We start from the raw sequence: 26,084 nt of genomic DNA, 5'->3' as shown, positions 1-26,084 counted from the left end.
AGTTAAGTTTATTTGTTCTAATTAAATCGTGTACGAGGTTAGATGTGAAATCTTTCAAATTGATGTTGGTAACCAGTGTCAGAGGTAGAGAGGTTACCTATCCAGCCCATGTAAATGGTATATTGCAGAAAGCCAGGCCAGTGCCCTAAAACCCAAATGAGAATTGTAGTGTGGGGAGCCTGTACATAACCTCAATCCATTGAATAATAAAATCTGAGTGCTCTGTGTAATTTGGTAAGTGTATCTCTGATAGTGGCCTCCAAAGATTTGTGTTAGTTTTGTAGTTTTATAAAAGGTAGTTTAAAAAAATGATCTGTATCTAAACTCTTTTCAAATCAAAACTACAGGGATACCCAAGAGATGACCATATAACCCAACAGATTCACAACTTTATGTTTACTTGCATGTAAAAGCCTTGTCAGCTGTGGACTTAGAATGATTTTGTGAGTATTTTGTCTCTTGGATTAATACCAACCACAACAAATATGAAGTTTGGGTTAAATGTCATTTTTAATCTGTTGTTTACTATGGATAATAACATTCTAAATCAATGATATGACTATCGGTATGATTCTATAGAGTTCCTGATAAAGCAACAGTTTTTTCTATAAAAGATACACTACACTATATAGTATATAGTATTTACCATACTACATAGAATTCCTAGATTAGATACAGATTGCTGTATAATTTGTGTAATTTAATGGATTACTATTAAAGATAAAATGCTGTATAGATCCACTAGATTAATACTGACTAGATTTACCAGAGTAATAATTTTTGTTTATTCTCTAGCACTTATCACCTTCTAACTCACTTGCTTATGGTCTTTATTGCTTTTACTCTCCCCCAGATAGAATGTAAGCTCCATTTGGGCAGAAATCTGTTTTATTCATTAATGTCTCTGAGGCATTCTAACATGCAGTAGATACTCAGTAAATATCTTTTGAATTAATAAATGGAATTGATATTAAAATACTTCCAAAAACCACTGTTTCGTAGAAATAGTCCAGGTTGAGAAAAGCCCTTAACTTCAACCAAAACATTGCAAATTATTGACTCTCCTCATCTTCTATATTTGTACTTAGGCTTCTTTACCTTGATATTTTGTCAGAGAGGCCTAGTTTTTCTGAACACAATTACGAAAAGTGTGTGATCTGATCTCAAACTTCCTGAATGTCCTTCAGGATTGAGTAATGTCTGAAGGCTTATTTGTTTGAATTTGTTTATGTAGTAGAGATAAGTTTTGGGCTCCATTTGCCCAAGAGTATAATGGACTAATACAGCTACAGGAGCAAAATGAAATTTGCCACATTGTTAAAAGGTCTGGAAAAGTTGAAAAAGTTCTGCTTTATTTCAAAATCATGGCATCGTCAGAAAGTTCTCAATTAAACACTAAGCCTCAGTTCAGGCTATTTTAAGGCTCCATCTTACTGTGATTTCATTTTTTCCTTTAAATTCCTAGACTGTTTCCCAAATACTCTGCCAAATTAATTTGAAAGATAATAGGACGTAAAAAAATAAGATAATAAAACATGATACACACATGTCATACTCTTTTTTATAATAGTGATCTTTTTTATAGGGTAACTGAAAATTTTTGTGGAGTTAAAAATAAATTTCAGCTGTGTAGATGATAACCAGTTTAATATTGGTTTTAAAACATGGTTTATATTAGCCAAGGGAGGACATTTCTGAAGTTCTAAACATAAAATTATCCTGTAGCTGATGCAATTAGTGAATTACTTTATCTATGGCTTAGGAGGGGATGAAATAAGATCTTGTAATAAACCAAATAAATGTGAAAAATGAGGGCCAACAGAAAATTAAGATGATACTTTAAAAAAACTAAGCTGTGAGGAAACTAGTAAATTTTTTTACTTTTCACTGTTGCTGTCATGACTTTCTGGACTCAAATAAGCAGTGTCAGAAGAGTATACCTTTCTATGGTGCTATGAGGTCAATCATAATGATTCTTGACTTCTTTCATATATAGAGCATTTCAGTTCTAGCCCTTATGCCTAAGACTAATCTACATTTAGTCTTGTACATTCTTCATTTTATTAAACATTGAAGGACCAAAGTTGGCTCACATAAGGCTTAAAATTTAAGCTAGCATAAAAATGAGTGAATTAAAGGTAATAAAAGTGGCATTAAGCTCTTTTCCAAGAATATCTACAAACTTTAAATAAATATGTCATAAACTGTCACGTGCATATGTTATATTTTTTTTTACAAATAGGTTCTTCTTCTTAAATCTTTACTATCTTACAAATTCACTCTAATTAGAAGGGTATTTTATTTAAGAATAGTACTTGACTTTGGGTCTTTTAGATTTTCAAATTTAAAATTTTTTTAAGTATATTAAAATTTGTATAATTACTAATTTATGTTGCTTGATTTTTAGAAATTAGGCTTTTAAACTACTCCAGACATTTCAAAACTGGAAGTATGGCAGAAGAAATTTGCTTATTTAAATCCATCTTTTGCTTTATTATAGACAATAGTAATAGACTGATGCTGGGCCTCTGCTCTATTCCAAGCAGTGTGAGAGGCATGGAAATTCTGACATACGTGACAGAGTCAGGACCTAGCTAGGACACAAGACAGGGACTTAAATAAAGAAAGAGCAGTATATACCCTGAGTCAGTCCCTGCAAAACAGGTATTCGTGCCTGTTCTTTTCAAATGGGATTAGTATTCAGAAATATTTAATCCTTCACTCAGACTTCACATGAATCAGGTAGAGAAGTTGAATCTTATCTGAAACCAGGCAGGCATGGCTAGTTCCTCAGGTGTATCCTGAGAGGAAGATGCTCTCAGTAGAATGTTATTTCCAGGCCTTCTGTATAGCACAAAATGAAATGGAGATTTGGTTCATCTGATTAGTATAAATTATTAAACACAAATTTATCTTGGCTGTCTGCATTGACCAAGTTAACCAGATCGTTGCAAAGTTTAACTGTAGTTCACACTATGTGAACACAAGCCGTTCCTGAACAATCCAAAAAATTTACTTAAAACATAGTCGATAATAGAAACTCGTATTGAAAATAGCAGGATATTGCCCTTCTTCTAACTCAACAAAAACTAACAAGAAAAGGAATAATAGAGAACAAGCCCTTCTAAAATAAAACTCTGCAACCCCCAGTTCAGAGCAGTGATGGACAGATGGCCGTTGTTGGGAAGTCATGGGGATAGGGAGAATCTTCTATGTGTTTGCTATGAGCATTAGCATCCTGAAAGGCTGTTGAGTGGTTGTGGACGGTCTCTTGGAGAGGAGGAGTATATCCCCATAAGAGAGGGATTCTACTGCAGGCCCTCGGAGTAACTGAAGGAATATGGAAAGAGAGTCTTTGGTGGCAAGCCATTTCTAATATCCTCTAGCCAGCCTTCCAACCCAGAGACGCTCCTTTAGGTAAAAGAGGGGAAAGGAAAAGAGGATGTGGGAGCCACTAGTGAGCAGCTTGCAGAGTCTGTATCTGAAAGGGCAGAAGGTGGGAGCTACACCACTACCTGAAAGTTTAAAATTAATACCCAGGAGGAAAAGCAAGTGGAGAGAGTTTGGTAAGAAGCTGCAGGAGTCCCTATAGAAGTTCTCAAATCAACCTGTTTCTTCTTGGCTTTCTCCACTTTTGCTTCAGCAGGAAATACCCCGTTTAAAGATGAGTACTAAAGAGAAAAGGCTTACATATAAAAGCTGAAAAAAAGAGAGAAGTAACATAAGGAAAAGGCAGAGGAACATGCTTCATGGAAGAATTACCTAAATAAACACAAAGTTCATATACTCTTTTATCTCAAGGAAGTGAAAAATAATATGGTTCTTCTCTTAACAGGTGCTCAAAGAAGCATTGTAAGAGTTCAGAAAAGACAATCAGAGATAGTGCATTGGTAGCACTCAAGAAACTGAAGAAGCATTTGAAACTTTACCTAATGAAAGGCAAATGTTACACATATACATACAAACATACATAAAACTGAAAAAATTCAATGACAAAGTTAACCTTGAGGAAATCACAAATCAAAATGTCTGAGGACAATAAATAATGATTGTAAAGAAGCAGAAAGGTAGTGAAGTCAGCAGAAAGGTTGTAAAGAAAGCTGAAGAAAGGAACTGAAAAAAAGCATAAAGATAATATAGAAAAATTTTCTAAAAGAGATAAAACCTTCAGTTTGCAGACTGGAAGGCACAAAAGTTCAATAAGAAAGAGAAGATAAGGAAAATTTTGTGGGCATAATAAGACAGAATAATCAAATATCTTTGTTAAAGGGAATATCCTAACTGGTCTCAAACTTCTGTAGAGCAACTCATAGACCAGAAAACAGTGTGGCAGCGTCTACAGACTTCTGTCTTTGATTTACACATATGTAAATAAAAGTACTTTAGTTGCTCTGTAAAGAATCAACTCTAGGGGGGCCAGAGTGGAAGCAAAAAAAACCAGTTAGAAGTTTCCTGCAGCAGTACAGGTGATATATCATGGAGGTTGAGACCAGAATAGAGGCAGAGGGCCAAGATTTGAGATATATCTGGTAAGTAAGCACTTGTTACTGATGGAATGAAGTGAGACAAGTGAGAGTATGCCGAGTTTATCTCTTAGGTTTCTGACTTTGACATTGGGATAAACAATGATGACATTTGTTGAGATAAGGAAGATTGAGACAGAACCATGCTCTGTTTTTTTTAGTTCAGAGTCCTACAGGTAGTAAGTTACCAATATTTGCTTGTTGGGATGATCATTTATTCAACATTGGAATTTTGTGAATACATGAATAGGTATTCTGGCCGAATCAAACCACATTGAACGGTTGCCAAGACACCCTGTATGTCTTAGGCTCCAGTCAGAGACAGACCTGTTCTTCAATTGTTGTACTTAAAGATTGGCATTTGTTTTTGTAGAAGTAGATGTACTATGTATGAATATCTGTGGAGTGTAGAATAAGAACTTACATTTTAAAAATGGATCTAATTTGGGGACAGGCCAAGTTAAAAAATCATGTACTATTAATACAGTAATAGGAATCGGTCCTTAGTTCCCACAGATATAAATTAAATGAACCATTTTTATATGCCTGTAGCACTGGCACATATTTTTTCACATTTTAATGTCAACTAAAAATAATATACCATCTAATACTAATTTATATAATAAAATCAGTTTAATCTCTTAGGGCAAGTTTATTTGAAGAAGTTGGAGAATAAATGAGTTCATAAACTAGAATTACTATTGCTTTGTTACATTATTTATAACCTTAGTAGACATAGACTGAAGGGATTATATAAGGTTTAAGTTTCAAAAGATTCAATTTTATTCTGTAAAATCCTTACATGTGATTTGAAGTTATCCAGCATTTAAAGAAATAGTAAGTTTGTGCCTGAATTGGAGGGAGGAACAGAAACCCATCTGTATAACTTGGACAGTGGAAAACTAATCAGACGTTAGTAGTTCCTTATGCTAGCACTTGGAAGATGCAGAAACTCTTGCATAATTTGGAGGTCTGAGGCTTGCTTCTTTTGTTTTTATAGGGAGCACTCATGTGTGCTTCTAGGTTCATGTTGATTATTTCTATAAGATTTCTTTAAAATTTTCTTTTTTATTTTAGTGATTAACTTGATCTACCCAAAAGAAATTAATTCTGTATAGCTGCTCACTCTAGGATATTTCAAAAATAAAAGTTTTATTTATTTTTTTCTAGGAAAGTACTTTTTAGGCAATTACAAAATAAACCCTGTAAAGTCAGATTGCTTTTTCCTTTGAAAAATTACTGAATCTACTAGATATGTAGTCAAAGCTTTTATGAATAGTATTAAGGGATTTATAGGTTTGGCCTCATTTTTTAGCTTATACCGAGATATTCTTTCTCTGATTTATCTGCCAGGAAAAGAGGTTTCTAGGGATGTTTTATACCACACTGTAATGAGGGTGGAAATGTAGTACATTTTTAAAATAATACAGTTTGAAATGTAAATTAAACTGTTCAGGATATAAACCTCCTGTCATATATTCCATTCTAGTTGCTTTTTGTTTGGATCAGCTATCCTTTAATAAGACAATGATATCTACTTTAATTTCAGGATAAAAATACTTTGGACTATTGTAATTAGTTTTATAGACAGATAGTTAAAGTGAGGAAGAAATAATAAGGATGCTAAGCTCTTTTGTAGACTTAAATTCCCTAATTTACACACTAAGATACACCAAACTTGTGGGCTTGCCAAAAAAATAATAGGATAAATAAATACTGACATAGAAATATATCCACAAAATATTTTAATGGAAAAAAAAACAAGATGCAGAACAACACATACAGTGTGATCTTATTCTTGTGAAATAAATGGACCACCACTCTGAATGTGTGTATGAATAAGTCTAAAAGAACAGACTACTAACTTATATCAATGGCTATCTCTTTAATTTTCTATTTTTCTGCATCCTTAATGTTTATTACAATGAGTATATGTTATTATGTAATTAAAGATGTAATATTAATAAATCTGTTATGTTGGCCTGTCAATTTGACTAGGTAATGTAAATTTGCATAACCTTATATGTTATATTTCCTTTTATATACAGTGTTCATCATAACAATATACTGAATTACCTTTTACACAAAGAGAAATTAAGGCAAATTTACATAGATATAAAATGAAAGATTCAGAAACTCTAAATAAAAGAATTTTTCCCAATCTCCTATAGTATATTAGCTCTAGTTTTTTTGTACAGGCTCTTTATCAGGTTGAGGACATTCCCTTGTATTTCTGGTTTACCAAGATTTTTAAAACAATGAATGAGTGTTGAACTTTGTCATTGCTTTTTTCACATCTATGATATACTCATATGTTTTCTTTTCCTTAATCTGTTAATATGATGAATTGATTTATGATTGAATGTTGATACAACCTAGTTCCTGGGATAAACTCCACTTAGTCATGATGTATTAACTTTTTTATATATTGCTAAAGTTGACTTGCTAATAATTTTTGTGTGCCTATTCCAAAAAGATATTCTTCTCTTGTTTTCCTTCTTATGATGTCTTTGTCTGGCTTTGGTTTCAGGGTGATGCCAACTCAATAAAATGGGTTGGGCAGTGTCTTCTCTTTTCTGTATCAATTTGTGTACAACTGGTATTGTTTCTTTCTTAAATGTTTGAAAGAATTTAACAGCAAAGCCACCTAGACCTGAAGTTTTCTTTGGGCAAAGATTTTAAACTATGAATTAAATTACTTTAATAGATGTAGGTCTAGTCATATTATCTGTTTGTTCACCTGAGGTGGTGAGAAGTTGGAGGATGCTGAGTGCCCATCACCGGGAGAGTAAACACACTACGTGTTCTGCAGCAAATCAAAGCAAGGGATTGGTTGCCCACGTAACAGTATGGATGGATTGTAGAAACAAAATTCTAAAGGAAAAAATCAAGAAACAAAATGAGATCTTTAACATATACCATTTACATAAGTTAAAATGCATACATACAAAGGGATCCTGACTTCTCACACCTCATTCTCTTCAGAACAAGTGAATATCTTCTGTGCACTGAAGAAATGTGTATGTACAAATAGACATAGATATTCTGAAAATCAATGATATCTATATTGAAAATACTTTCTTCTTACAGATGTTGATGAATGCCAGGCTATTCCTGGAATATGCCAGGGAGGAAACTGCATCAATACAGTGGGCTCTTTTGAATGCAAATGTCCTGCTGGTCACAAGCAGAGTGAAACTACTCAGAAATGTGAAGGTAAGCATCTCTATTTTGAGGGACATGTCTAATTGTTGACTCTGAATCCAAGAAAAACATGACTTCATTTTGAGTTTTGGAGGATTTAATCACAATTGTAATTATTTATTTTAATATGAAAGTGAAGGAATAACCTTAGAGTAGTTCTGTATTAGTTTGTGTAATTAATGGGGTTGATTTGGAAAAAGAGCCAATGATCATTCTACATTTGTTATCTCAGTTTCTATGTTGTAGTGAGAATGGGAGTAATCCAGCCATTTATATTTTTCCCTTAATGAAATAGTTTTCTATTTCACTTATGAAATTATATCAAACATTAAAATTGGGTACAGACCAGTTCCTAGGAACAAAGAGAGTGTTTGATTATAGGTGAGAAGGCACAGCCACCGATTGCTGAGAGTGGTTGTGACATTTCCATTAATCATCCAACAATGTATTACTTCTTAGTTGAAATGGAATGAGCCTTTTCTACAGCACGTTTCATCAAAACAACATATAGAATCAAGACACAGTTTGGCGAAAGTCAGTGCAACTCTGTTTGCACTTGTCTATGTTCTTTAGCAAAGGGGGCTATTGATGTAATGTAGGCACCACCCGGAGCCCTGAATCCAGTCGTCTCTTTCCTTATTTCCTGCCCAGGCAGCCAAATCCATTTAACCAAAGCCCAGAAAAAATTATGTGATTTAATGTTTGGGTTTGGTGGGGAATAGTAGGATTGGAAGAAGTGGTGATTAGAATTTGAAAGCTAAAGGTTTAATGAAGCCTTTACTTTGTGTCTAAGTCATGTTTATTTGAATAGGTCTTAAAAGTGAGTATTATCAATTTTCTTTGGGTTATAGTGTTTCTTTATGTAAAAGATCAAGTGGTATTTCCTTACATAAAATTATTTAGTGTAATTGGTTGCATAATATATCTGGAAAGGCTATAAACTGTTGCTACACTCAGCTACAGGTTTTGAATTATAGTCAGTTTACATATAGTTTATGTAGTATCAATGCAAAAGTGTTGCCATAAGTTTAAAGTTACTGTTTGTTCTAAATAAAAATATGATAATAGCAATTACTTTTGACCAACTGTCAAAGGTAAGATTTTAATTTTTTATGTGGATTACAATGAATGTAAAATATAGAAGTACTAAAAGATTTAGTTTCAAATGATGCCCTCCCTATTTCTATTATAGCACATTTTATATTTCTGTTCATATGGCAATGAAATTCTCCAAAGAAATCTTTTTTAGTCTGTAAGTTACTAGATCTGTTCAGAAATAAGAAAGGTAACTCCAGAGCTTTGAATATGTCATTAGGGGAGTGGTGGTAGCATTAACAAGAAACTGCAAAGTCAGCTTAATAACTTTGAAAAATTGTGTTATTGATTTTTTTGTATGTGTATTTGTTTATTGACCATCTCACTTCAACACTTGAGTAAGATCATTGAGGACAAAAACTCTGTCTTGGTTCATGCTGTATCAAAGAGCCTGGAACAGTTCCTGATATATCGTAAGCTATATTGATTAATTGGGAACAGGCTAGATAATAAGTTAAGTTCTTTTACTTGGGTTGAATGTCCAAAAGAAAAGAAAATATGGGGCCAGAGTTGAAATTGTATTTGGAAAGAGGCCAGTGATCTTCATGATGGGGATTTTTCCTTCATCTGACTTTTTTTTTCACTTTCTTAATAATCTTATTTTACTTTGGTTGCAATTCAAAGACCAAGAGCACGAACATTAAGTGCAGTTTAGCATTTTTAGATTTTTGTGTCATTGTCCCTCTTTGGTCACCTGCAGGAAATGCTTTTGAGGTCAGGGACCTTCACTCTCTATTTAAAAGAAAGAACTGTCTTCTGCTTGTTCATTGGGATATCTTCTTAACTAAAATCTTATCCTAAAAGCCTTGTTCTACTGGAAGTTTGAACATATATAGTTTATACTAAATTGAAAAAAAAAATGCTGAGGGAGCATTCATCTCCTAATTTAATGTTTGAAAACTGTGACTCTATATCTATCATTGAGGCCTGTTTTGTTTCACATCATTAGTCAGGTGGATTCTCTTGTGGGATTATTTTTTTTCCTCATGTTCAGTTATAGGCTACTGTCCGAGCAGTTAATCTGAGTCCAAAGCAGAAAGGAATATATGTTTCTCTCTCTCTGTTTGTCTGTAAAAGAATCAGTTATTTTCCCCCATCACTAAGTTAGTATCCCAGATTCAATAAAACCTCTCATGTCTACTGAAGTCATGTCTTATTTCTCCTGGGCCAGATTGGCTACAAAATCTTTTCCTAATTCTGTCATACAGTGGGCAAAATTATTCTTTGGTGGAGTAAACTATTTATTCACATCCAGAAAGAAAGTTGTTTCAGTTATTTACTCTTTTCAAAGATTCATTCATCTAAATGTCTGTTTAATTTAAATGAAGAAGAAAAGCAGAACATATCAATATAATATGAAATGGTGTATCAGAAGACTGTCCACATTTTTCTTTTTTATAATAAAATATGTGATTTTGAATTTCAGTCCACTTGGATAAAGCACAAGTAGGTACCAGATGTCCTTGCATGATCCCTCCTTCCAGACTATACCTTCTCTGACATTGCTTGAGCTAGTTATTCTTTCCTGGCTTAAATGGAAGGCAGGAAAATAGCATCATTGTATTGGAAAGTTTCCCTTCAGTGGCCCTTTACATGTCAAATAGTTGTTTGCAATTTATTCTGAAGAGTCTTCAGCTTTGCTCCATTACCACAGTATTTAGTTGTTTGGGATTTGTGACAACAAATGTATTTATTTATGCTCATGAAACTCATGAAAGTTGTTGGCACAGTATCGTTAGCTGCTGTTCCAACTCTGATAAACCGTGGAAAATAAACGTCTGTGCTAAACTGAAAGGTACTTACTTTTACTCATACTACCAAAAGTGTATTAACTTTAAAATAAATAATAAATAAATTCATTGACTATTTCCCCCAAAGAAAACTACATATTAAAAATTGAGATTCAAGTAAGGGGACTGTAAACATTGGAAAACGTTTTAGGTCATTAATTTAAAAAACACAGAACTATCTTTTAAATCTTCTTAAGAAATTTGCAACACTGTAGTTAAAACATAAATCCCCTCTCCCTTAAATAAGAAAGCCCACGCTGCTAAACTCAAATCTACTCTCTGCTCTCATAACAAATAAGGTATTCCTCTATCACAACACTTTTTATTGTGCATTATTAGTAATTTTTTGTCTGAGTCTGCCTGCAGGTAATTTGCACCAAAATAACATATTAATAAAAGCTAATATTTATGGAGCACTTAATTTATTCTCGACTATACTTAAACCACTTTACATGGGTTTTCTTATTAAATCATAATACAGTGCTGTGAGGTTGTTTACTATTATTAACCCACTTTACAGAAGAAGAGACTGAGGCACAGAGAGTCTGAGTGACTTTTGCAAGGTTTAATGGCTAGGAAACCATGGAGCCAGGGTTCCAACCTGCTAGATTCATTCCAGAGCTTTCACTCTCAGCAAGCTCTGTTGAGCAAGCAAAGGTGGGTGACCGGGCAGCACACACTCCAACCCATGGACTGTATTTACAGGGGGAAACTCATGGAGACAGCAGCAGCAACAGGGGTACCTGTTTGCTCATTGCATTCTGTGGTCATGCCCTGCAATCCAGCAAGGCCAGAGTTAGACCCATTTCGGTGATCCTGGTACTGGCTGTGGAGATTTTGCTATGTTTTCTATTTATTAAAATGAAAGTTTATTATGTACCACTGTGCTAAAATAATCCATTCTTTATGACTTTAGAATTGAAATTGCAGGGGAAGGAGAACAGCAGTAGGGAAAAGTGGAACCAAACTAATTCTCTTTATTCACAGAAGGGAGTCAATAGCAGAGGTCTAGAGAAATTAATTGTAAAAGAGGAAGAGGTCAGGGTGTTAATTACAATGAAGCTGATTATAATTACAATACAACTACCACATACACCTTTATTACTTTAAAGGGTGTATGTGGTAGTTGTATTGTGAAGAAAGATATTCTTAAATCATCTTTAAACAAAAAGCTGCAAAAATCCTGGTCATCAACTGCAAATGAGCTTCATGGCCCAGTGAAATCACAGCTGATGCAGGAGTCAAAACACAGGTTGCTCCTTTGCAAATAGGTAGGTTAGGACTTTTAAAGTAGGAAACAGGTCAATCTAGCTCTACTTTATGGTGATTGCATTTGTCTATTTCAGGATTTCTTCTCTCTCTACACACACATACACACACGTCTACCTACATATCTATGTTCCCTCTCTCTCTCAGCTGCACAGAATTTTATTCATCACAGTATTTGTTTCATGGCATAATCTCATTATTATTCCACCCAAACCCTGCTTTCTTTTTTTCTTTGATTCCCTATCTTAAAGTGTGGAGCAATTTCAGAGGCTTCCACTTGGCCTTCCTCACTATAATAGCTCTTGCCCTACAGGCCAAGCACTCTTTGTGCCAGTTGTGCCAACTAATAGGTGTGTTCCGACTAATTAGACATTTGAGGTCTTGGGAAGTGAATACTGGCTGGGTCCGTGCACCCAGTGGACCCACTGTGACCTGAACCTGGTCCAGAGCTTCATTCATTGCCTGGCTCTTCTGTATCCTCATACTAATGTGGGACCATGATGCCACCTCCAGGTGTCAGTGTCATTTCAGACCCGTGTCCAAGGGTCCTCTCAATGTTTGGGTGTCATAGCCAGCTTTTTTTAGTTGCTTTAAATAATGTAATAAGCACCCATGAAACTACCAAAAATAAAAGCCAGGGCCAGGATAATAACCCGTATCGATCATGGTGTTCCCTCAACCACACTTTGTATCCGGATTCTATATTTTTCTGGCTTTTTTTAGATGGCTGTATTACACCTATAGATATTTCACTTATTATTGTTAATTATTATTTCAGTTTTTTAAATTTTACAAAAAAATTTTGATCTGTGTGGAGCTTTTATTATAATGAAATGGTTCATCTATATAGTTGCATGTTGTTCTAGTTCATTCTTTAGAATAGGATATAATATTCCATTATGTGGCTTTATCTTAGTGTGTCTATCCACTTTCTCACTGATGGGCATCGTTTTCTGGTTCTTCCTGTTGTGAGTAGTGGTCAGCATACTTGCAGACACACATACGCTGATTTTCCGGAGGGATATCTACCTCTCTCTTTTATCCCTTCATTTCCTAAAGGGTGACTCATTCACATTTCCACTAGGATTGATGTCTGTGTAGGCAGCTTAGGTCACAAGGCTTAGCATGCTGAGCCTTGTTTCCACCTACTGTTGTTTGATGCCTGATTGGGGAACAAAGAGCCTGACACTCTGCAGTTAGGGTGCCTCCCCCCTCATCCCAGGCCTGTGTGCTGCCTTTCAGAGAAGCATCTGCTGAGCTATCAGTGAGCCCACTCTGGCTTACAGGACTAGACTCCCATCTTCTAGATTACTCCTTAGGTCTTTTCCTCGAGGCTTTGGGCTCATGATACAGATGAAGAAATCATACAGGAGAAGCAAAGATACTGCAAACATTTCCATATCTTTTTTGTTTGTTTTTGTTTCGCACATGTTACAATTTATTTATATTTTCCCAAAGCATTAAGCATTACCTACTCTTTTTTTTTTAATTGAGGTATATACTTGGTTTAGAATATTAAATTAGTTTCAGGTATACAGCATAGTGATTCAATATTTTTATAGGTTATACTCCACTTAAAGTTATTGCAAAATAATGGCTATATTTCCCTGTGCTCTACAATATATCCTTGTTGCTTATCTATTTTATACATAGTAGTTTGTGTACCATACACCTATCTTGCCCCTCCTACCTTCCCTCTCTCCACTGATATTCACTGGTTTGTTTTCTATATCTGTGAGTCTGCTTCTGTTTTGTATATACATTCATTTGTTTTCTTTTTTAGATTCCACATATAAGTGATAACATACAACATTTGTCTTTCTCTGACTAATTTCAGAAAGCATAATTCTCTCTAGTTCCATCCATGTTGTTGCGAATGGTAAATTTTCATTTTTTATGGCTGAGTAATATTCCATTATATCTTCTTTATCCATCATATGTTGATGGACACTTGGGTTGTTTCCGTATCCTGGCTATTGAAGCATCACCTCATCTTAAGCATAGCATTTTCCTGGCAACAGCCTTCAATATTCAGTCTCATTTTTTAAGGCATATTAATAGAAGGGATGGAGCCTATAACAACCCAAACTCCTCCTTGAGGACAGGATTAAATTCTGGGCAAGGCCAGCACAATGGCAAAGATTGCTAAAGCTCATCTTCCTGTTAACCTGGTCTTAGTCCCAGGCCTCCTTCATCCCACTTCCCCATACCCTCTCCCCTGGAAACAAAATTATTAATTTGATAACACAGGGACAATAATGGAAACTTTATTTAAATGGAACTACTAGCTTTGGGAATCAAAGCCTGGCTCAACTTGCCATTGCTTCCTGTGTGTGCTAAGCAAAAATGACATCCAGCAGGGTCACTGTGTTTCCATCTCTCTCTCTCTCTCTTTCTCCCTGCCCCCCCATAGAAGGTAGACAGTGACTTGTAATCAAATGAATTGATAGTAAAAGTTCTTTGCACGAAGGAATCTGCTTTTCATGATGCATTTATCTTGGGAGGCAGAGCCTTGAGTGGCTTAGAAATTTTTTGCATATATATTAAGAGTTAAAATCTAAAATGGAAATCTGAAGCATTTATGCTTTCATAAACCATTTGGGAAGGGCATATGGACCAGGTTAGCAGTGGGGTTTTCAATTTTGACTTTTAGAAGCCCCCCCTTGTGTCTCATGAATGGAAATGTCACATCCAAGAAAGTGAGGCCAGCAGACAAGAATGATAGGAAGTCCAGAGGAGCAGCCAAACAACAGCCTGGGGCTGACATTTGAGGCAAAATCAGCACATATCACTTTCTAGGGTATTTATCAGAAGTTGCCAGTATAAACTCTTTCAGCTTCTTCCCACAAATGACTTCCGCTATTAAAATGCATGCATTAAGTAACTTGGGCGCTACTTTGGCAATCTTAGTCAACTCACAGCAATATTTCATACTGAGTTACTGAAGTGACATCTCTCCCTTAATTTAAACCTAAATGAAATGGTTTTCATGGAAAGTTGCACACACAGTTTTCTATGAAAGCCTGAAGGAGAAAGAGTTCTTTATTTACGGCATTATGGGTAGCATCATCATTACAAACATGAAGTCTGTGAAAAATACATATTCCAAAAGAAAATTATTTAACAAAAAGATATTCTTTAGCTTGTGATCTAGGTTTTGAATCAAAATTAGAAATATTCAGGTCACATTTTAACTTTTTTTTTAATGTGATTTTTTTTAACATCTTTATTGGAGTATAATTGCTTTACAATTTAACTTTCTTTTACAAGAAATTTATTTTTTAAAGTTTTCATTCCAAGAACAAGAGGAAAATTGTAGAGAGAAATGACAATTTAAGTTTCAAGTACAATTCAGGAAATAAATGTGGAGAGAGAAGAGAGCATAGGAGCAAATAGTACAAGATTTGGGGCCCAAATGTCAGGGTCTGTGCTCCAGCAGCATGTGGGGACTGTGTGATCTCAAGCAAATTAATGCCTTTATCTTTACAGTAGAGATAATAATGGTCTTTTCTACATAAGGTTTTTATGAGTATTGTATAAGAGAAAGAAAGCATTTGGCCTTTTTTAGGTCTTTGTTAAAGAAGGCAGGGATATATAGCCAGACAATTTAATTATAAAAGATTCAATAAACCATGTGATTTGAGATCTTAAAAAAATAATTGTAAAAGAGTTCTAATATAACATTTCAGTTATTACTTGTAGTACAGTTTCCTATAAATAAACTCTTTTAATCTTAAACAAAACAAAACAAAATTGACCTACTAGAGCATATATTTGCCTACTCTGACCAAAGTATTAACAAACAATGAAATGGACCCAAATCCATCATCATTATGAAGGAACGTGGGACTGGGGATTTAAGATTATCCATTAATTCCTGATGTCTCACCCTGTTTTTACTCCTCTAGCCCCAGTTTCACCCAAATTACAGAAATGGATATTTGAGACCCAGAGGACTTTTATTTATTTAGCATAACACAATGGTCAGGAAATTGTATTTTAGTGGATTCAGGGAAATTTTCCCAAATGGTGGAACCAGTGTTTCCCCAGTGCCATTGTATATTTAAATCCCTTTTAAAAAAAAATATGAAAAAAAGCATGGTAAAGTAATTTACGTGATTCTTGCAGTTCACTTTCGGCTGAAGATCACTGGAAAAATTGAGAGCCTGCAAAAAACCATTCTCAGAGACACAAAAGTAGGTGTGTGTTAGTGATAGAAAAATCTATTGTACCCTGGAATGAAAGGATCAGGTGAACATTTTGAACTTTGACATTAGAAAAAAAAGATATAAACTCAAATATACTCCCTCATTTATTCATTTTACTAAATCATTGCTGTTTTATAGTAGAAATGTAAAGGCAATAATGCAGGCCAAAATAAACAAAATAAAATGCTGGTTGTACAATATTCTCGATATGTATCTTTAGCGTCTACTGAAAGAGAGAGAGAGAGAGAAAGAAAAGCTATCTCACAAATTACCATGGCTCAGTGCCTGAAGGAAATTAGTCTACTCTAAAGAAATGTCCTGTGTAGTCAGGTAAAAATGTAACAAGATTTGAAATATAATACCTTGATCCATGACTGCATTTTTTACAAGTGTTGTCAGTTACTGACCTTGTGTATACTACATTTACCACCTAGGCATGGAAAAATGTATGAAGGACTGGTGAAAATTTTTACAGGCTGCTAATTAATTTTAGAGCTTCCATTTTAGTCAAGATATAAATAAACAAAGCTGTGATAATGCTTAAGCTGTGTTTCTTTCATAGTCCCAAATTAGGAATCTCTCTTTTTCTTAAATGTAATCCTTTCATATTTCAGTGTAAAGTGTTTCTCATCTATACTCTGCCTTTGCTAGATTTTAGTACAATTAATTATATTTAAGGATAATATGAATGATTTTGAAAATTTTAACTATAGTCTCCTGCTGTATTGGTCGAAAGGTCAAGTAAATTGTTTCTCCAAGTACCTGTTGTTTTACTTACTTCCAGAAGACAACTATTTTAAGCAGCTCTTATTTCAAGGACACAAAATTTAAAATAAACAAACAAATGAATAAATTTAGTTATAGTATGTGCAAGTTTCTTTCAGCGTCATCATATGGATATTAGATGAGTTACTGTGTTTTCTGTGTAAGCTTTGGTTTTCCTAATGGACGGTGGTTTCATAGTTCACATGTTAACATGTCTTTTTCAGTTTAACTATGAAAGCTGTCTGAGGTATATTTTTGTCCCAGTCCAGCAGCAGTGCACACAGGACAAATGCAGGGCAAAGTTGCAGGTTTGTACGATCTAGCGTGGCTGAATTCTGGTGATTGGCAGAAGACAATTTGGGCAATGTTTACTAACAGCTGTACACCATCATACTAAGTTTAGTACGGCTTGATTTAACTAGCTGTAGCTGATGCTAATCTGAAGCGTAAACATATTTTTCAGCTTTAGGTTTCAACTTCCAAATTCTTGGAAATGCTACCAGGAGTATGTGACTATAAATCAAAATTTCCCTTCTCCCATTTGTGATAGAATATCATAATAGTTCATATCACATAGAAGTAAACAGCTTTTCATTTTGTTCTTATATGTATTAGGGATTATGGTGAAGACTTTCTTATCCAGCAAAATCAGTACTATTTGCTAGTTAATAAAAAATGAAAAGAGAAGATAATAAAAGTGATACATCCTTTAACATTTCAGTTTAACTTAAAACTTTGTGTTGACCTTCGTTTTCCAATCTTCTGTTACAGGGAGTGGGCCTTCTTTTTGAGAGTGGTTTCCCAGATGACCTCAGGAGCTTTCATTGTCTCATAAACCTCACCCAAATGCTTATGATTTCCAGTTTCATTTCTTTAAATTAAAGCAAACTCAAGGCACTCTTGAGTGCAGAATCCTTCTAGATCACGGGTCGACAAACTTTTTCTGTAAAGGGCCAGATAATAAATATTTTTGGAGATGGAAGTCACTTTTTGTTGCAGATATGCAACTCTACCACACTAATGCAAAAGCAGCCATAGACATTAAATACATAAATGAATGAGTGTGGCTGTGTTTTAATAAAACTTTCATTACAAAGACAGGCAATAGGCTGCAGTTTGCCAACCCCTGTTCTTGATTATCATGGTTATCACTATTCTTGCCCTATTTCAAATTATCTTCCCTTTACCTAATTTTATAGCTATTTTCTTAGTGACTGGTTAGATGATTTTAGGTGGGTCATGGACAAACAAGTTTTATTTTAATAGTTATAATCTATTAAAATGTCTTAAGGAAAAAAACATAACTAATGCATCAAAACTATGTGTTTATGAATGTTATTCCTCAAAGTATTATTCATTATAACAAAGTTCAAATTAAAAATTTTTGTAGAGACTTTATTTTTTAGAGCGGTTTTAGGCTCATAGCAAAATTGAGAAGAAGGTATAGAGATTTCTCCTATAGTCCTTGACTCAGCACTGGAGAGCCTCCCCCGTTATCAACATCCCCCACCAGAGTGGTACCTTTGTTACATTGATGAACCTATATGGATGCATCATAATCACCGAAAGCCTGAGTTTACCTTAGGGTTCACTCTTGGTATTGCACATTGGATTTGGACAAATGAAAACTGACATGTATCCATCATTACAGTATCATAAAGACTATTTTCAGTGCCCTAAAAATCCTCTCATTTAAATTTTTTAAATGAGTATGCATATAGAAATATATTAAGTAAAAAGTAATATAAGTGATTCAAGGATATAGCAGTTGGTATGGAGATGTGATTTTTAATGACTAGAACTTTAGAAATGGCATTGTAAGATTTATTATTATTATCATCATTATATTTAATATTATTATTATCACAAAGCTTTTTTACTTCCGAAAATGTGTTCTCCAAACTGAAACTCAGGGTCACCATTATGTTTGCCAGAGAGTTCCAAAGGGAAAGGAATGGGCTGCTAATAAGATCATAATAAATTTAGCTCTATTATCTTTCTTTCTAGGTCTATCTTTCTTGTCTCCAATTGTCATCTCCTCTTCTTCCCATCCTTTCTTATAGTATTGTTCTTTTTCTATTCTTCTCTGCTGTCACCTAGACTGTAATTAGAAACCTGGTCATTCCTGAAATTAGAAGAAAATTTCTGTCGACATCATTAACATCATTCCAGGTCATTCTACTCTTAAGCATCTACCTGTATGTGGTCTATGAATCAATGCAGCACTCAAAAAGAAGGGATGTGTATGCTACTGCAGTTAGTATTTTATTTTTAAAATAAAAATTTTCAAACAAAAATATGAGCAAACTTTTTCTAAAACCACTGCTATATGCTTATACATAAATAGGTTCTGTTTTAACATGAAGGCATATAAGAAAATGCTTTCAATAATGTTGGGAAAAAATATCAAAGGTTGCTTTCTTGTTTTGTTGGGTTCTAAGCACAACAGATTGGAAGCCATTGAAGATATTTTGTAATAGAAAACATTTGAAGTTTGCTAAATATTTCTCATCTAATACTTTAGTAAATCCATATTTTGAATGTTTAGTTGTTGGCTTAGAAAATTAATTCTTCTTAACAAACTCATAGAATACAACTAATCACAAATTAGATTATCGTAACTTTTCCTCCCACATGGAATATTTTTCCCTTAATTTACCATATGATAGAAAAAATATTTTTTATACTTAACTGACAAAAACAGGAAGTATAGCATTCTGGCATTTGTTTGAAACTTGATTTTACATTTAAAAACATTCCCTATAGCTTCAAGATGGAAGATTGTTTATGTTGATGGGTTTTTTTCCAAAAAGTATAATGTTGCATTTTATATAAATCCTGTGTACTAGTGTGGACACTCTATTTGTAGTGGCTAGCTAATCGAGTATTAATATTTCTATCTGGAATCAAGAAAGTATGTGGATCTCATGGTAAAATATATTCTAGGACATGCTCCTCTTTAAGAAGTTAATTAAAATTTGATTGTGTTTTTCTTTTAGGAATATTGCTATGTTATATGTAACTACTGTCTTTATCATTTGCATAACTTGTGAACAATGGAGTGAGATGAGGGAGAAAAGAAAGGGGAAGATTGTTCTGCCTTCAGTGCTTCATCCATCACCTCCGGGCTGTGTAAAAAGAGAGAATCCTTAAAGAGGTTGAAGAGTAGTGAGGATCTTTTTTGGAAAGTGTTGCCCATGAACTAGAGTGTAGGAGGGGGAACAAAAGAAGTGGAGCCCAACTCAGATCTGAAGAGTCTCTGCTCTGCATTTCCAGAGTTTGAAAGGCAAAAGATGCACGAGTTTCCCACCTCCCAAGTGAGGACCCCACAGAAAGGAGATGGGTTGGGTGTTCTTGAAAAGAGCTCTTGCCACCTGGATTCCTGTAGGGTGGGTGATCCTAGCCTGGGGATAAACTGTCAGAAAACTGGGGCTGATGAGAGAGTTACAAGTGGTCAGATAGAGGAGGTATCCCTGGGATCAGCGGTGAGAAGTGAGACACCTCAGCGTTGAGAGGTTTCCCAAAATATCAGTAAAAGTATTAGGCTTTGGAGCCACCATGCCCAGAGGGCACTGATGCCAGAATCATTCATTCAGAAAAATATTTATTGAGTTCCTAGCACACTACTAGACCCTGGGGAAAGAGTAGTGAACAAACAGATAAAAATCCTTTCTCTCATTCAGGTTACATTATAAAAACAAGGGGCAAACAGTAAACAAGTAAAAATCTACACCATGTCTGTCAGATGTGAAAAAGCCATCAGAAAATCAAAGCTGGGTGAGAATGAGAGTGTGAAGGCGGTGAGGGGAAAACCATGGCTGTGTGGGGAGGCGGATGCCTGACAAGGACCAGCAAGCGCAGTGGCTCTGAAGCAGGGGCATGCCTGAGGGATGGAGAGAATGTTAAAGAGGCCAGTGTGACTGGAGCACAGGGGTAAGGAGGGCCGTAACTAGGAAGTGACAGGTTTAGAGATGCAGTCTGGTGCCAGATTTTGTGGGGCTTTGCAGGCCCAGGTAAGTACTTTGGACTTTAGTTTGAGTTCTCAAAACGAGAGCCAGTGGAGAGTTTTGAGCAGAGGAGTGAAATATTCTGACCTCCATTTAAAAAGATTTGCTCTGGCTGCTGGGTGGTAAAAAGATGATAAGGGAACATGTGGATGCAGGGAGAGCAATTAAAAAGCTATTGCAGTAGTGTGAGATTTGATGATAGCTTAGACCAGGAGTTTATTGGTAAACATGATGAGAAATGGTTGAATTTCATGTATTTTGAAGGTTGAACCAACAGAATTTGTTGAGGGTCACTTGTGAGCTGGGGAAACAAAAGAATTGAGTAGTTCCAAGGTTTTTGGAACGGAGGTCACACAGTTCCCATTAACTGAGATGGAGAACATCTGTGGGTGGTACATAGTTGGGTGGTGGGGTAGATACCATGACCTCAGCTTTAGATGGTTAATTTGAGACACCTGTTAGACATTCAGGTCGCCATTTGTAGTTGCATATATGGGTTAAGGTCCAGGGCAAGGTCGAGGCTCACAATATAAATTTGCAAGTCTTCAGCTTGTAGTTGATGTTTAAAGCCACGAGAATAGATAGATCATAAAGGGAGCATTTTGATAGAGAAGAATCCAAGGGCTGAGCCCTAGAACATTTCAACACTTAGAGGTCCAGGAGATGAGAAAGAACCAGCAAAGGAGACTGAGAAGGAAAAATCTGTGAGATAACATCTCCACCAACCAATTAAATCTTTGTTACCGGTACCTGTCCTCTCTCCTCCCCACTACAGCATTGAAAGAACTCATAATAGCTGCTGTCCTGGGAGGGGGAATAGGAAAATAGAAGGAAAAAAGACAACCACATCTCCTCCACTGCTGAAGTCTTCTAAGCCTCTGCAGGCTCAAACTGGGAAGGAGGAAAAGCTTTAACTGGATGAGAAATTAGAACTATGTGGTTTGTTGCATTTGAGCAGACATTTTGTTCATCTGAAAAGGGTAGGAAAACCTAAGGGAGCTGCCTGAAATTTCCTAGGGTCAAGAAAGAACTGGTCAAAAGAAAATGTGCAAGATGGCAGTGGGAAAAATGAAAAGTTGCTTTCTGCTTGCACCCTTATGGTTTCAAATACTCATTACCACATATTTTCTCAGTTTATTTGAAAACATTTCAACTTCATGACTTATAGTTGTAAGTCTACAGGCAAAAGTTTAACTTTTGCATAAATCATCAGACAGATCCTGTGAGTAATTTAAAGAAAAGTGAATTCCAAACATGAAGGTCTTTCAGGATCTCAGTGAAGACCCCTGAGGTGCTTCAGTGTCCTTGAGAATTGTCCAGATTACTTCCTGTCGATAAGCAACAATTCTGTCTTGTACCGTAAAGCAGTCATTCAATATGTTGTGCAAATGTGTCTGTGCTCTGTCAGCCCAGAGTGTGACCCCAGTGAGGTCCAATCAGTCTTGGTGAGTTTTCCCAGTCAGCCATTTTGAATTTGCCACTTTGCACACAGAATGCTAGTGGATGAGTTGTTGGATTTATGCAACTCCATCACCTCCTTGAGCAAATCAAATTGTGTGCTTTACAGGCTGAGTGAGCCTTAGGAGTGACCCCTGCATACTTACACCTACACAATCCAATCTGTGCACATACACAGATATGTCTGTGCAGTTCAGTGTATGTACAGTTACATATTGAATTTAAACTGGATATATATGAATGAAATCTGTCAGGTGAATAAGGAAATCAGCCAAACCCAGGAAAATACAACTGTAACAATTCAAAGATTAACTTTTTTTATAAGAATTGCATATAGTATGTGTCTTAGTAACTGGGCATACCATTGTTGTTGAACTTATTTCCTTTTATGACGATAAGTATGAAAAGCACAGAGGCTAATGAATATTTATATAATAATTCTATAATGGAAGGTAGGACACATTTTCACTGAATACCATTTATTTAGAAAATACAAAATAAATACCTTGATGCATCATCAAATTATTGATGAAAGATCAAGATTTCTTAAATTAAGGTTCCTACTACATTATGCCAAAATACATTTAAAAATCCCGAGGGTTTTATGATTATGTCTTAATATACTGATGTTTAAAAGGAAAAATGGGAACAGAAAATATTAAATGCTTGCATCTTTGCCAAGTCCAAATGGTTATAGTAAATTTAACTTCGGAATTTCCTGACTCTTATGTTGTTAAAATTGTAGGTTTTACTCAACATTAAAAGAGCCTTTCAATTTAATTTTTCTATATTAAAATTTTTTAAGGTAATTATGGAGGGCAGAGAAAATTGGAAGAAAGAAAGATTTTAGAAGACATGGTTTAAACAGTTCATCACTCAGTTGTTAGAAATATTCTTTTACAGAAGCTCAATGTCATCCTTTTAAGCCTTCAGTATTTTGCAGCCTGTAAATAATTTGGTCTTATTTGTCTTGGACTAACAATAGGTAACAAAATATTGCCACCCTGAATAAATTTAAAAAAAACAGAAAAGAAAATAGAAAGAAAAGGAAAAACCACTGCTGGTAAATAGCTACACTTCCCAAGAGATATCATTTGGGAATGCAGACCAAAAATTTAAACTCATATTGTTTGACTATGTTATCAGAAATTTTCATGTATTTTGAAATGCAAATAGCTCTCCAATTGTTGTTGCAGTCTTAAAAACACTATGATGGAATTGCCTCTTGCTGCCATTACTTCATGCCTGAGTTACTCCAAATTAGTATTTAGAAAGATGCACTCTTGGTTTCAGACCAAAAAGGAACCATGCATTACATTGCTACAGTCGTAGAAGAAAATGCTATTATTTTGCCTAAGCGGGCAAAAAAACTCTTAATTTAAAAGGTTCCTTTACTGCCTATTAATGTTATCACATGGAGTATTTTGAATATACTTCCCTAGATCAATAACTAGAGGAGAAGGGACAAAGAAGGTATATATAATCATACTGTAGTAAAACCCTGAAATAACACAAAAATATTGATATTACATAGTAGATAACAAGCTTTAATCCTCCATACATTAGGTGTACAGTGGATCATGGTGTTTTCCATGATCCTAAAAAAATATCCTTTCCTTTCCATCTTTCCCTTGAGCCACTGCCCTCTTTTTTCCTTCCTTTCACATCACACTTAGGGATTATCTACATTCTTTCTTTCTTCTGACTTACTCTAGAACCCATTGTAACCTGGAGAATATCCCTACCAGTCAAGTGAAACTAATTTCAACCAGCTCACTAGGTGGACTTTCCCCATTTCTTATGTTACCTGCCATTCCTGCCCGCCGCCCCCGCCAAAAAAAAACCCACCAACAACATCTATACGCAGTAGGCTCCCAGAAATGGAACCCAGATCTCTCCTGAGCTTCCCACCTTTGTATGCAGCTGCGTACCAGACATGTATGCTTTGGATGCCCCGCAGTTATCTCAAACTCTCTGTGTGTACCTTACCAGCATTTCTCAAGTCCCTTGTCTCAGTGATTGGCCCAACTATCCACTTTCTAGCCCAAGGCATAAATCTGGATAGCACTCTTAATACCTCCCTTTCCTGATACAACCATTTTATCACCAAGAATTTGGATGGATTCCACATCTTAAATATATTTTGAATCCATCCACTTTACTCTGCCTTTATCACCACGGTCTCTTTTCTGGATTACTGAGACAGCTTTCTTTGAGGTCTTCCTATCTCCTACTTGTTCTTCTCAATCTTTTTTCCACATTGCAGCCACGATGATTTTTCTAGAACACAGATTTGGTCATATCCCTCCTGAGTCTCCTGTTCTCGAGACAGAATTTCTGCATGTCATCCTCTGCTTACATCTCTAGGCTTGTTTCTTTCTATGCAGTCTGTGATTCAGACACATTAACATTTACTTGTTCCTCAAGTTGTGCTCTTTGTTGCCTTGTCTTTGTGCCCTCTTCTCTCTGCTTGGATAACAATACTCTGTTTCGTTTTCGTAGCCTGTTTTAGATCTATTTGCCTGTTATGTTTCAAACTGTCACTTTCCTGTGTCTCTCCTGACCGTTTCTCCTCTGCATTCCCTTGTCACCCTGCACTACTCCTGCTTTAGTATTTATCACACCATATTGTCATCAGGGATAATTCTGATCTCCTGCCCATCACAGCCAGCTTCTGGGGAAGGAGTCCAGCAAACCCCTGGTTTCAGCTGTAGTTACAGCTTAGCAATTCTATTTCTGGTCCAAGGAAATTTTCATCTTGTATTTTGAAACCAGCTGGCTCTTTTTGTTTTGTCTTTTTTGTATGTTATCTGTCATTGTTCCGTGTTTGGAGCAGAAGGGGAGTACCAAAAAATCCTGACTAGAAGTTAAAGTCTGCATGATTAATAAGCTGTCCAGGTGATTCTTATGCACATTAAAGTTTTGTAACATCTGAGCTCTATTTTATTCTATTGAGAAGACTGAAGCTATTTGACATGAACTTATTCAACCTCAGATTTCCTCTATTACTACATCCTCATTTTCCATTTTCCCTGCCTTTGATGAAGTGTCTTCCCATCTTTCCAGAGTAGAATGTTCTAGCTCCATGCTTAATTCCATCACCTTTCTAGACTCTTTCTAACTCTTGCTATTAATAAATTCATTTTCTAGCTTGCATCTCTTCTCTTTCCTGACTCTTACTCTTTACCTACAATCAAGGCCATCCTAAACCACATTAACACAAAAGCTCTCTCCTCCATCTCTTTGGTCACCTCTCACTATACCGTTTTTTTCTGACTTTCTTCACTACAGTCGCCTAAAAGCTTAGTTTGTACCAGCAATCTTAAGTTCCTTAGCACCTGTTTCTTATCCTTTCGTAAAATTACCTTTATTCTCTTGAATCCCTCATAGCATTCGCTATTCTTGATTATGCTGTTTCTTCAATATCATTCCTTGGTGTATTAGTTTCTTATCGCTGCTGTAACATATTGCTATAAACTTAGTGGCTTAAAACAACACGGATTTATTATCTTACAGTTCTGGGGATCAGAAGTTTAAAATGGATCTCACTGGGCTGAAATCAAGGTGTTGACAGGACTGCATTTCTTCTGGAGTCCCTAGAGGGGAATCCATTTTCTTGACTTTTCCAGCTTCTGGAAACTGACCTCATACCTTGGCTAGTGGCTTCCATTCTCTTCAAATCTAGCAGTGTGGCATCTTCAAACCTCTCACTGAATCTGACACTTCTGCCTCCCTCTTTTGTTCAAAAGGACCCTTGATTATGTT

The 26,084-nt window shown here is 35.5% G+C and overlaps 1 protein-coding gene across 1 annotated transcript in view; it reads left to right on the top strand.

Annotated features, from left to right (window-relative positions):
- Positions 1-26,084, top strand: part of FBN2 (fibrillin 2) — a 245,668-nt gene that overhangs the window by 72,064 nt on the left and 147,520 nt on the right. The window contains exon 7 of the mRNA XM_061188122.1: positions 7,614-7,739. Coding sequence (XP_061044105.1) covers positions 7,614-7,739 — 126 coding nt within the window. The remainder of the gene's footprint in view (positions 1-7,613; positions 7,740-26,084) is intronic.

Source organism: Eubalaena glacialis, chromosome 4 (genome assembly GCF_028564815.1).
Source record: "Eubalaena glacialis isolate mEubGla1 chromosome 4, mEubGla1.1.hap2.+ XY, whole genome shotgun sequence".
In the NCBI taxonomy this organism is placed as follows: Eukaryota; Metazoa; Chordata; class Mammalia; order Artiodactyla; family Balaenidae; genus Eubalaena; species Eubalaena glacialis.
The sequence above is the reverse complement of the archived record's forward strand: the minus strand, read 5'-3'. Positions and strand labels throughout refer to the sequence as shown.